At 35.5% G+C, this 12,957-nt stretch overlaps 1 protein-coding gene across 1 annotated transcript; it reads right to left on the bottom strand.

Annotated features, from left to right (window-relative positions):
• Positions 1-5,297: 5,297 nt before the first annotated feature.
• Positions 5,298-11,919, bottom strand: LOC112741469 (obg-like ATPase 1). Its single transcript, XM_025790475.2, has 12 exons — positions 11,644-11,919; positions 11,061-11,228; positions 10,827-10,950; positions 10,627-10,718; positions 9,681-9,779; positions 9,475-9,588; positions 8,772-8,836; positions 8,066-8,182; positions 7,774-7,849; positions 7,387-7,479; positions 6,496-6,546; positions 5,298-5,686 (listed from the first exon to the last, which is right to left on the bottom strand). The coding sequence occupies exons 1-12, from the start codon at positions 11,728-11,730 to the stop codon at positions 5,588-5,590; spliced, it is 1,185 nt and encodes a 394-aa protein (XP_025646260.1). The 5' UTR covers positions 11,731-11,919; the 3' UTR covers positions 5,298-5,587.
• Positions 11,920-12,957: the final 1,038 nt, after the last annotated feature.

Here is a 12,957-nt window from a genome sequence, read left to right as displayed (position 1 = left end):
AGCCCTTAGTAGCAATAAGCTCGACAAAACGTGAAAATCCCATGAACCGACCTAGATGGTCGTCAGGATAAAACGACGAGGTACAAGTCGGCGTAAAGAGGCTATAGAAGTCGATCATGATAAACTCGGAAGCAATCCGACTCATAGGTCGGAAAACGAAGCCGAGTAAAGCTAAAATGAATCGCAAAAGTAGCCTAAGTCACGAAAAACTCAGTAAAACAAAATTGAGTACTAGGAATAACAAAAAGAGATAAGGAAAAACTACGAAAGAATAGCAAGGCTGCCTTAAGGAAATTCAGAAAAGCAGGCAAACCCCAAAGAAAAGTTTTTTTTCCTAGAAAAGATCAAGGAGTCAAAAGAACCACGAACAGAAAAAGCATGCGCACATAAGGTAACTCAAAACCCTTATCCAAAAAAGGGGTACTTATTTTTTAACTTACAATAACCCTTATAAAAAGGGGTATCATAAAGTGTTTTGTTTACGGCCCTAAAAGGCCAAAAAATTGTTCAAACACTACCAAAATAAATAAAGAGTTTAAAAAAGAGGGGCCCACAGGCCGGGCCCCAATAGCCAAAATCACTTCTCAAGAGGATCACCACCAGCAGAGTCAGGAGGAACACCAGCAGCAGGAGTCGAAGAGGAAGTCGGAGGAGCGGTAGAGGAACTCGGAGCATCCTTGGAACGAGGAGGGGACTCTATGATCCTCTGACCCCGAGTCTTTAAATCAGACTCAGACTCCACCACGGGGACAGGAGGATCCACGATGGCACCATCAACTACAATCTTATCAGGGTCCAAAGGAGAAAGGTCCAAGTCAGGAGCAATAACCCCGACCTGTTCCTTGAAAATCCTCCAAGCCTCGTCAGCACCATCCGCAATAGAGTCCTCCAACTCGGTATAGGCCTTCCGAGCGTTCAGCAAGTCATTCTTTACAGACACAAGATCAGCAAACAAACTGTTGTAGCTGGCTTGCGCTGCTTTCCTCAAATCCATCTCCATGTTGCACTGGGCTTGCAACTTCTTCCCTTTCTCCCTGAGGCTGTCCCTCTCCTCCGTCAGTTTGGCGACTTTCCCCTCCAACTCCTTCTCATGCTCCTGATATATACGAAGCCTACCCTCCAGCTCCTCGACCCTCGAGGTCGTCCCTAAAGAGCTGATGGGAGTCTTCTCAAATATATCCAAGAGTTTGCCACAAACCCCCGCCGTCTTGAGACTCTCCTCAACCACAGTAGTGAGGTAGTGCCGAACAGAGACATCATCCATACTCATACGAGCATGAGGATAGATGTTCTTTCGAACGAACGCAAGAGCGTCCGCCTCACCAGTAGCGCCAGACTCTAAGGTCTTGCGCTTCTTTGGCTCTGGTTCAGGAGTAGGTCGGACGGGAGGGGGCGGCAGAGAAGAAGCAGAGGAAGAAATTACAATAGGTTGAGAGGAAGTCCCGACGTTCCGAGGAGGAGGAGGGGGAGAGACAACCATTCTAACACCTCCAGACCTGGCTCGAGACTTTGCCTTGGCTTCCTGAACCCTCTGGTAAGACTCTTGAGCATTTTTCTTTGCCATCTCTGCAGAAACAAAATGATAGCTAAAATCAGACAAAGTCGGTAAAAGAAATCGCAAGTCGGAAATAAGCAACAAGTGCAAAAAGCTACCTAATTGTGGCTGGACAAAGGCCGGCGACCCCTGAAGAAATTTTTTAGTATCCAAGTATGGGGCCCTCCCCCACACTTCTCGGAGGAACCCCACAATGGCTACCTCGACCTCATTTAGGTCATCTAGACCATATTTCTCGCAGGGGGAGGCCTCCAGCCAATATAAAGGAAATCGGGGAGAGGAATGCTCATCCAGGAAAAAGGGGTGGTGACCCTCTACAGCTTGCACTTTGAAAAAGTAGTTCTTGAAGTCGTGAAAGGACTCGTCAAAAAGGGTAAAAAGCCTCCGACCTTGAATGGCTCGAAAGGACACCCACTGTTGCTTATTGTTTAGCCCACTGAAGGGTTTGGTCATATGGAAAAGGTAAAAGAAAATCCTTAGAGAAGTCGGAAACTCTAGAGCCTGGCTGATAAATTGATAAATTTTTAGAAAACCCCAAGAGTTGGGGTGAAGCTGGGTGGGAGCCACTCGGCAATGACGCAATACAGACATTTCAAACTCTGAAAAAGGGAGGAAAACGCCCAAACGAGTGACCATACTCTCATACATAAAAAAGAAATGAGGGGTCGTCTCGTCAGCCCTCCCGAAACAAACCCGGTCTTCTGGACCCGGGACTACCAACTCGTACTTGGGCTCATCTTCTTCAGAAGTACAAATTCTATAGTGAGTACGAAGGTGGGTGATAAATTCAGTGTCAACGGAGGGCTCCTCCCCTAGAACCGTAACGTCTACCCACTGGGAGAGAGCATCTACGGAAGCCATTTTCTTTTCTTAAAAAAAGGGGGGTGACAAGAAACCTACAAAAGAAAAGAAAAATCAACACACGGTCTCTAAGGGAAGGGGCACGGAACTAAAGCCTACAAACCAAATCTACCTACAAGATAAAGGCACGCAAATAGAAAACATGTCACAGAAGGGAAAAAACTAACCTTTGAGTCTGAAATCAAGACAGGAGGAAGTAAGAACCTTCGAAACGCAACAATACAGCACGAACAAATGCAAGGGAAATTTGAAAGATTGCAGAAACGAAACAACGAAAGAGAGGGAAAGTATTTATAAAGACGTTAGGGGCATAATGGTAAAATGGGGGCAGTCATTAATGAAGATGCACCGTTACCAAGGCCATTAAATCTCTACGCACACCCAACGGACACGACGCTTGATTAGACGTAACTGTCAGAACCGAAAGGTCAAGAAAGATCACGTCGGTTCCTAAACCATCACGTCGGTCCTCCTGCAAATCGGCCAAAACCCCGAGTTGAATACTCGAACCCAACTCTTAAAAAGAAATTGGGCTCGAGTAGGGGCACTGTTCATACCCTGGCCCAATAAATAGGGCCCAATATCTAAGCAAAGAAGCCCAACCCAAAAGGTTGGCCTTCCTCCAGTACCAGCCTTCGTCCCAGAAGTCGGTACTAAACACGACCTGCTCCAAAGAAGTCGGATACGAGGGTTAGCTGGCAGATAACACTCATTCGAATGAGTAACTGCCCCTAGAAACTCTCTAACCACTTCATAGAGCCATATCTTAACCTCCCTAAGATAGGGGAACGGTTATCCGCCTAAAAAGGTGGCACTACTTCAGCGGTGGTTATTGGTTCACCACTATAAATACCCTGACTTCCCTCAGGTATCACTAAGTCCAATACATTCTAAACCTGCTTATACCCTTGCTAACTTAGGCATCGGAGTGTCTTTGCAGGTACCACCCCCCATTCTTTCACACGTGCAAGTCGGACGGAGGAACACCGAGTTTCGGGCAAACGCGATAGTCTCCTCCCTCACACGTTTGGGCCTACCAACGCCATCCGACCCACCAATCTCTGGTTACCCACAGTAACAAACTCATTGGCTCATAAATAGTTATTTAAAAAAAATATGATTAGATAAATGTATCAAATAATTGACATTATCAATCCATTAGAATTACACTCTTGTTCTAAAAAGAAAACAAATTCGTAAATTTGATTTTGTAAAAAATTAGTTTTACAGATAATTAATGAAATTTATCATTATCTCTGTGTATTTATCTAGGTGATAATGGTCCATCCTAAGTTAAAAAGAGATGGGTGTAATGTTTATAAAAATATTTTAGCATCATAATTTACAAATTACAGGAATATCAAATTTTATATCATATAAAGTTCAATAAAGATTAATATGATAAAGAAAATTTAAGTTACATTGTACCAAATTTAACAAGAGGCGGGTATAATACTATAATTTACCCAATTTTGTATAATGCTCTCAAATAGTTTCACACCAACATGCATTACACTAATATACCATTATTTTTCAACTTGTAATTTAGTTTGATTGACTTCTAATCTAAAAAGTATGAAAACCTAGAAGACCGCATAAAATCTTGATTCATGTCCCCATACAACTGATAACCCAGCAAAAGCTAAAAGACATTGACAAAATAATAATAATAATAATAATAATAATAATAATAATAATAATAATAATAATAATAATAATAATAATTTGGAGTTCACTAGCTAGAATGTTTTAGAGCATTTTTATGTGGTTTTGTTTTTCTTTGAAAATTCATTTTATCCCTAATTATTGTAAATATTCATGATTATGTACAATTTCCCTTTGCTTTCACCGAAAATGGATGACCATAAATTGTTTATTTCTGATAGGAAAAAGGTCATCCATTACCTTTTAGCTTTGCAAATTAATAATAAATTAAGATCTTTTAAAGTAAAGAAGTTGGTAAAATAATACAATAAAAAATTAATTACTTTTGGTTTAAATTACGATAATGAAACACACATCTCATAGAAATTATAAAATTAATTGTGATTAATCCTTTACTCGACTTCTTTACTAACTTACTCGCTTTAGAGAATCCAAATTCATTGATAATAATAAGTACTTTGCAAAAAGTGTAATGGATGGCATTTGCAAATAGCATGCAAAAGATAACAAACTATATACTATAGAAAAATTTTCAAGTGTACCGTTGTACCGGTGTTTCAGTTATTTTTAACCGTTGATATTAATTATAAAAAATATATATAATATATATAATTAAAATCGACGGTTAAAAATCATTGATACACCGGTATGACGGTACACTTGAAAATCTTCCTATACTACTATATAGGATTTTGTTTTGACAATGGAAATTTCAATTCTCAATTTTGCTATGCACACACCTTTCTAATTAACACCATTTTACTATTCGTATAAAAATACGTTAGATTCGTTCAAAAAACTAAATTCGTTCTTTCTTGATACACAAACTATACTGCACGTATTCCTCAAATCTCTATTCAAATAAAATCAAAATTAATTTTCAAAATAAAAATCAAAACCCTAACGAAACCTACTAAAACTCAACAAATCTAGAAATCAAACGTTAACAAATTCATAAATCAAACCCCCAAAATCTACTGTTGCACAAATCACAAATCAAATCCTAACAAACTCACAAATCAAACGCAGTAAAATGAATGAATAAAAGAGAATGCAAACATAAAATATAACACCTCATAGAAGTATGAGATGAAAAACTTATTTAAGCAAATGATGGTATATTATAGTTCTCCACATTGAATATTACCAAAGTAATTAAATCAACCATTCATTAAAAGTAGTAATCCCAAAATTCCTAGGTGACATCAAACCCACATGAAGGAACCCACCATTAAATTGATTGATTGATTGATCCATAACATGCAGTAAATATCAATTCACCAACATCTATAAAAATGTAGAGTAGCATATTGCAAATTTGGGAATGGAGAACCAATTAAGATCAAAATCCACTAGAATTATTCAACCTAACTAGGAGTAGTAGTAATTTAATTAGAACATGGTCCAAAAATTACATTCCAAGCTTTTACAAGTTGCAGCATGGTATTATGGCAGCATCATGAAGCACACACACTCCATGCATAGTTCAGGTGATATACTTGGATTTCACTTCTTGCCTCCACCAGAAACATTGAACTTGAAAAATATAATGTCACCATCTTGGACTACATAGGTTTTACCTTCCTGCTTATACTTTCCAGCAGCCTAATACAATAAAGTAGAAGAAATTGTTAGGTCCCTAAAATGAAGCCAGTGATGTGTATATATAAAAACAAAGAAGGCATGTGGAGGTTGCTAGTGCTTGGTAGGGTAACCATGATTTATATTAACAACTTCAGCACCACATTCATAGGTGGACTTCATTGGATATGATTGCACAAAGAACATATATGATCGGCAAACCATAAACAAAAATTTGGAGCTTGATCAGATTCTATCTTAATTTTTAATATTTTCTGGATTTTAAAAAGTAAAAATAGGAAATGGAAACCAAAAAAAATGTTGTTTTTCTTTTTCTTAACAAAAGCATGATAAAAATTGAAATGAAAATAGAAACCAAAGAGCTAACAAATCTATGAACATAAGCTTCTCAATATATTTATAATATTTATGCACTTGTCAAATACAACATATCAACTTCTCAAGTCACCCCTTTTCATTATATATGGTTAATCAATTTCTGCAATTGTTGGCGAAAATTTAGTCAATATAGAACAATCACCACTTGGTAGGTGGTACCTTCTTTCAAAGCCATAATGACAATTCTTCTTGGAGGAACAAATTTGCAATAAGTTCAAACAAAAGAAATTAAATTGCTTAGCATACATAGGTGACAATAGATTGAACCAAACAAAGAAAGAAATTGTGCCCAAGTTTTATGAATTAACCTATACCATCAGACCTAAAATGTTATCTCAACTCGCTGAGTTATTCATCCGATGCTGGACCCTCTAACAAAATTTTAGGAATCCAAACAGCAATTTACAACCAGAAAGTAAAAGTAAAATAATTACCTTTACAGCTGCCTCACTACCAAGTTCCTTTAGATCATCAAACTTCATTACCTGGAACAACAATCAAAATGCACCCACATTAATACTTGCATGATTGGACATATTTATTACAACCTACAATCTGTCACATGGAAGAAAAATCGGTCCAAAGTATTTGTTGCTTCCCATACATCAATGAAGAATTTATAGCTTTTAATTCATTCTTTATAGTTAGTTATAAGTAGTGTGATATTAATAGACTGCTGTAATCAGATCTTGAAAAATGATCGGGGAATTTTGTTTTTTTTTTTTTAATGAAAAAGAAAAATCCTCTGACAGAACAATCATCTACTCGGAAAATTTGATGGATAATTTGTAATCTGTAAAACTTCAGTACTTCACAAGCAGAAAAGAGAACAAATATATTCTGACAAGACTGACTAAACAAAATAGGTAATGAAAATACCTCTGCCAACTGATATAAAATGTTATCAGATATCTAAGCAAATCTCAATTCGTAATTTCATAGTGAACCATTTAGACAGTGAAAGGACAACCATTTTCCAAATAAGCATTTCACTAATCCATAATACAAGAGTGAAACAAAGTTTCATTGAATTGAGTTTTTCCAAAATGCCAAGGTTGGATCCTGCCTAAAACAAAATGGATATTTTGCTCCATTTTCCATGGGTGCAAAAACTGTCACTCTTTGCTTTAACAAACTCTTTAGAAAGGAGGCAACATCTAAAGAGTTCATAGTTAACAGTGGGGTGATTGAAGCAGTCATTATAGTTTGACTGAGCAATCAATAGCCATAGACTTGTAATGCTAAACCAGTTCCAGTAGCGCTATGCAGTGGAGAAAATGATTAATTGAATTAAGGAAAGTCCAAAAGTAATGACTAGAAATAACCTCGGCACAGATAAATCCTTTTTCAAAATCAGTGTGGATAGTCCCTGCAGCTTGAGGAGCCTTTGTTTGGCGTCTAATTTGCCAACATTTAACCTGAAAGAACCAAACAAAAGAAAACATATGATGCAACATCATCTGAGAAAGTCTACAAAATTTTGTTCAATCCATCAACAAAGTAACCACACAGAGGAAGAGAGAGAAACATAAAAATAAATAACAATTCTAAGATAGAATGAAAAAGAATCACCTATAATCACCAGATTTTTAGATGAGCTATGCTTGTGAGATAGGATAAGATGTTTGGCTCGTATTCAGAGCAAAGTGCACAAAAATTCAAAATACACAAACTTTTAGCAGTACAAAAGGATAAATGAAGATGTGTATTACCTCATCGGGTCCTGCTGTGAAGAAGTATATGAGATTAATAGCTGAAAATCCAGTCTTTATTATTTTGCTAAGAGCACTGTCAAAATGAAAAGCATAAGATTTTAGTCCAGATAAATTGTACAGTTTATCTCTTCAAAACTAACAAGCACAAAATTGGTTCCACTGGAATTTCAAAATCATAATTTTTTGTTTGCCAAAGAGGTAAATGCTCGGTCTTTAGAAAATCAATTAAGACAGACAGAAATTAGCTATCAAACATGTAGTAGCAGCAACACATATACTTTGAGCTGACCTTTGAACTTGATTCGCCTCACAATACTTAGCTGCTTCGTCTGGCGGCATATCAGCAAGTGTCCTCTCTAAAACACAACTGAAAGGAATAATTTGTCCACCACCATGCTCCTGGACCCTGTAGAATAGAGAAAACCAACGTTACCTGATTTGTTTCCAACATTAGAGAACACCGAACATTGAGAGAGTAATACACAAAAATGCTAACAGCACAATAAGAACATAACTTGTAAGTAATAATATTAAACAAGAAACAACAAGAATAGCAATCAATTGTTAACACAGATAGTGGGGAAATAGTTGAAAAAGTAGATAATTTAGGGTGTTCCTTGCCACAGGATTCTAGTAGATACACTTTCAATCAGCACTAGCATTCCTTGGTTCGTGCTTTAAATGCATGTATAGCAAGCAGTGATGGATCTAAATAATTTTGATAGTGGGGGGTAAAATGTATATAACATGACCATAAAATAATTTCCATAATAATTTAATATAGTAGGGTCAAATTTAACAACATAATGGGGGCAAATAAATATTATTATGTACTACTTACAAAATTTTCAAAGTCTAGTGGAGGCACTTGCCCCCATATTATGAATGGATCCGTCTCTGGTAGCAAGGGGTAGGCAATGAACAAGACAAGGCCTAATGACTCATTGAAGCAGAAGGATGAAAAATAAACAATACAAAAAAAAAAGATTCCATACCATGCATGAATTTTTGGAAGAAACTTGTTCTTTTTTCTTTGGTAATCTTTTTCTGTCATATTAACCTGCAATGAAATGTAGAAATTAAAAGAGAGAAAAATTCATATATAGATCAGATTCACATAACATTGAAGAACGACATAAAGTCTATTGTCTAGCTTTCCCCATTCACCAGGAAATGGCAAGGACGGACTAACGTAGAAATGTGATAGATATGGTGCAAAACATAACTTCTTAAAAATCCAGAATATGGTGCTCCAGGCTAACCATATTGAATAATCAACATACATACTGCCATATGCTTGGATGTATGCATGTACATATGCACTTTGCATTTGCTAACAAAAGGTGTGTGTGAAACACAATTGACAGGTTTATGATCTACAATCCACATGTACATTGATGGCTTTATGACCAATGGCCTCAAATGTATGCAAAGAACAAGCAAAGAGATAAGGATTCCATTAACATAAAGAGGAGTAAAGTCATAAAAAAGGCTTATTATAAAAGCAGTTACAGGAGTCAACAAGAGTCAAAGGTATCTGTGTCTAAATGGTTAGCTATTTTGTCAGACACAATATCCCTTAGGCAATACCAATTCATATTCGTATATGAAAAGCCTAAGGACCTTCAGAATTCATAGAGGGGAATATATATATGTGACAAAAAGAAAAGGAAGGAAAAGAAAAAAATATATCTATACCAAATATACAACAGGCTTGGCAGTTAGCAACTGAAATGTATTTATAATCTCAATATCAGCAGCTTTCCAATCCCCTAGGCGCACATCTTTTCCTTCCTCAATGAATGCCTTAACCTGCACATATTAAAAAATTGCATCATTCATCCATAAAAAGAACCATAGTTTTTCATGTACAAACTTATAGAGCTCAATAGCTAAACTCAAACCCTTTGACAGCATTCGTGCTCAATTTTTAACTGCTTGTCGTTGCTCCTCTTCATGCTCTTCTCAAGATCCTCTAGCTTTCTTTCCATGAATTCAATATCCTAGAGTATAACGCAAAGTAGTTATATTACAGAGAACAACTGCTCTACTAAATATTTGTATGTAAAAATAAGTTTTATTAATAATAATAAAATACAGAAGTACTTGTTGAGAGAGAGAGAGAGAGAGAGAGAGAGAGGGGGGGGGGGGGAGGGGGGAGGAAGGATTTGAATTTCAAAAAGCTAATGCTTAGCATAACACAAATAGCATAGAACCATAAGCAGAACATAAAGACATTAAGAAAAGCCACAAACACAACCCGACTTAGGAGCAAATAGGCACCTTGAAAGATGGTGATTCCATTCTGTGACCTGTGCTAGGAAGCATTATTCCCATTTTCATTCCAAATACAAGCATATGACCAGTACATTTGATTTCTCTAAACCTCTCATGTTAGTTATTACTATTTTCTATTTCCCTCTTCCTGAAATGCAACTAGATACTGGTACGGTGATGTTTTGGAAGTTATCTCTATTCCTTAGTCATGACTTATTCTATGCACACTAATTCAGTGTAAAGAAGTTGTAACACTCCTAGCCCAAGGCCTTTATGTATGCCTCAACTCTATCCCTCAACCCCTCACCTTTTTTTGGGAAGAAGAAGGAATTCATTTTGATGAAGAGAAACATTGAATTTAGAGGATAATGAATTATCCTAAACATAAAAGAAAAATTAAAAAGAAAAAAAAACAATGAGTATATCTGTCAATATCTGTTAAGTAAATCCCCTCAAAATGATTTCCACTTTACAGTATAACATGCAGTTTCATATTTCATCAAACAATAACAAGGTGATTGTAGGTGCCAAAGTCACTCTTTATGGTAGAGAAAAGTTTTTAATTAAGCATACCTTCAGCCGCAATTCTTCAGTAATAACCTCTAAATCCCTCACTGGATCAACAACATCGTCTACATGGATAATATCGGGATCCTCAAATGCTCCTAAACACAGCAAGGGCATAGGGTCAATAACTCACAAATCATTATTGCACATAATCTAAGTAATGCAACCCCAAAAAAATGAGATGTAAGGAAAACTAAGCATCTTACGTAGAACGTGAAAAATGCCGTCTACAGCACGGATGTGGGACAAAAAACTATTTCCCAACCCTTGTCCTTGATGAGCACCTCGGACCAATCCAGCTATATCATGGATTTCTAAGAAAGCTGAAACCTGTATTCATAAACCTTCACATGTCATCCATATTATACTAAAGAAAGAGGATTTCAATCAAGTTGGCCATAAAATTCACTAAAAGTATTTGTAAGAGTTTCATCACTCACCTCACTTTTTGGCTTGTATAATTGGCAGAGCCACTCAAATCTCTCATCAGGGACATTGACCCTTGCCTCATTAGGCTCAATGGTGCAAAATGGGAAGTTCTCAGCAGGTATTGCCATCTTGGTGAGTGTATTAAAAAGTGTAGATTTTCCCACATTTGGCAAGCCCACCTGAACAAGGTAGCAACAACTATTAACTAACATGATAAACCACCTGGTAGGAAAATAAATATGAATCGCAAGAGCTTATGATGAATAGTTTAAAGATAACATTCGAAAATCATTAAAAAAAAATATTTTTTTTCCAGCTCTAAAAGCTGAACTAAACCCAACATACACTTAATGCTTCCAAATCCATAGTTTTAAATCACGAGGTCGTAAATTGAAGCAAACCGTTTTTATTCATGAAGTTAAAGGAAGTAAAAATCTGGTATTGGGGTATTATTAGGGATTGAAGAAATGGAAACGCGAAGATGAAGTTGAAAGACCAAACACCCAAATTAGAGATTGAAAAAGGAGATGCTGGAACAGCGTCAAGATTGAAACTTGTTGAGTGGATTTGGGAAGAGAGATATAGAAGCATTACAATGCCAATCTTGAGATGAGAAGAGAATCGACCAAGGATTGGGCGCTCAGCAGGTGCTTCCTTCGATTTCGCAGCTTTTGGAGGCATCTTTATTAGTAGATTAGATTATTAGGGTTTTCTGCTGTTGAAGAAGAAGAAGAAGAAGAGTGTATGAGATTGAGAGTAACAGAAGCTTAAGGCTGCAGTTTGTAGGGTTTTGGAAGAAAAAGAGCTCCCTCTGCTTGCCTCGCTTTTCTTTCACAATTCACTGCACACTGCTACTTAAATTACCTATGTAATAAAAATAAATAAATAAATAAAGTGATAAATAAATTCATAAAGTACCTTAAAAGTTAAAAACAAATATCAATAAAATTTTTTAGAATAACAAATATGTAAACATTATTTTTAAATTAGTCTCTTATGATTACGATAAAAAATCTTAATTTAAATCAATTTATTTGTACTAATGAGTTATAACTTAAATGGTATAATTATTTTATATTCACCTAGATATTGTAGGTTCAAATATTACTCCTACTTTTAAAAAATAGAAGTATTTTATTATAATTTTTTTTAAAGACTAATCTAGCTGAAATATAAGTTTTCAAGAGTTTATTTAACCCAATAATCAGTTATGTATAAAATATATATTTGGTATTTTCTAAAAAATATTTACTATTATATTCTTAAAATTTTAATTATTCTATTATGATATATTTGATTATTTTATTATGAATAAATTTAATTATTTTGGTGATTGGCTATTTAGTAAAAAAATATATAAATCAATATTTATACATATACATAAATATATAATGTATAATTTGATAGTTGATATTTTTGTGTATGTAATATTTTTGTTTAAAAATAGAAACCAAAACATAATAAAATAAAATAAAATAAGGGTAAGGTATTAAATTGGTCCCCTAGGTTTGGGCGTAATTCTATTTTGGTCCTTAAGGTTTAAAGTGTTCTATTTGAATCCAAAAAAGTTTCATTTAGCATCAATTTAGTCCCACAGTGAGATCAAAATTAAATAATTAACAAAATGTCCTACATAACAACAGTTCAAGAACAAAATCGATAATCTGGAGAACAAGTACAAGCTCCAGAGGCACAAAATCAACCATTGATGCATCAATAATAATAGAATAAATATATTGATGCATCAATGGTTGATTTTATGCCTCTGGAGCTTGTACTTGTTCTCCAGATTATCGATTTTGTTCTTGTACTGTTGTTATGTAGGACATTTTGTTAATTATTTAATTTTGATCTCACTGTAGGACTAAATTGATGCTAAATGAAACTCTTTTGGATTCAAATAGAACA

This window comes from Arachis hypogaea, chromosome 14 (assembly GCF_003086295.3).
Source record: "Arachis hypogaea cultivar Tifrunner chromosome 14, arahy.Tifrunner.gnm2.J5K5, whole genome shotgun sequence".
Classification (NCBI taxonomy): domain Eukaryota; kingdom Viridiplantae; phylum Streptophyta; class Magnoliopsida; order Fabales; family Fabaceae; genus Arachis; species Arachis hypogaea.
This window is presented reverse-complemented; position numbering and strand designations above follow the sequence as displayed.

Coding starts and splice junctions, on each gene's coding strand:
- LOC112741469 (XM_025790475.2), bottom strand. CDS start 11,730: ATGCCTCCAAAAGCTGCGAAATCGAAGGAAGCACCTGCTGAGCGCCCA. Junction 11,229..11,643: donor CTCATCTCAAGATTGGCATT/GTAATGCTTCTA, acceptor TACCTTGTTCAG/GTGGGCTTGCCAAATGTGGG. Junction 9,780..10,626: donor CTGAAGAATTGCGGCTGAAG/GTATGCTTAATT, acceptor GTTATACTCTAG/GATATTGAATTCATGGAAAG.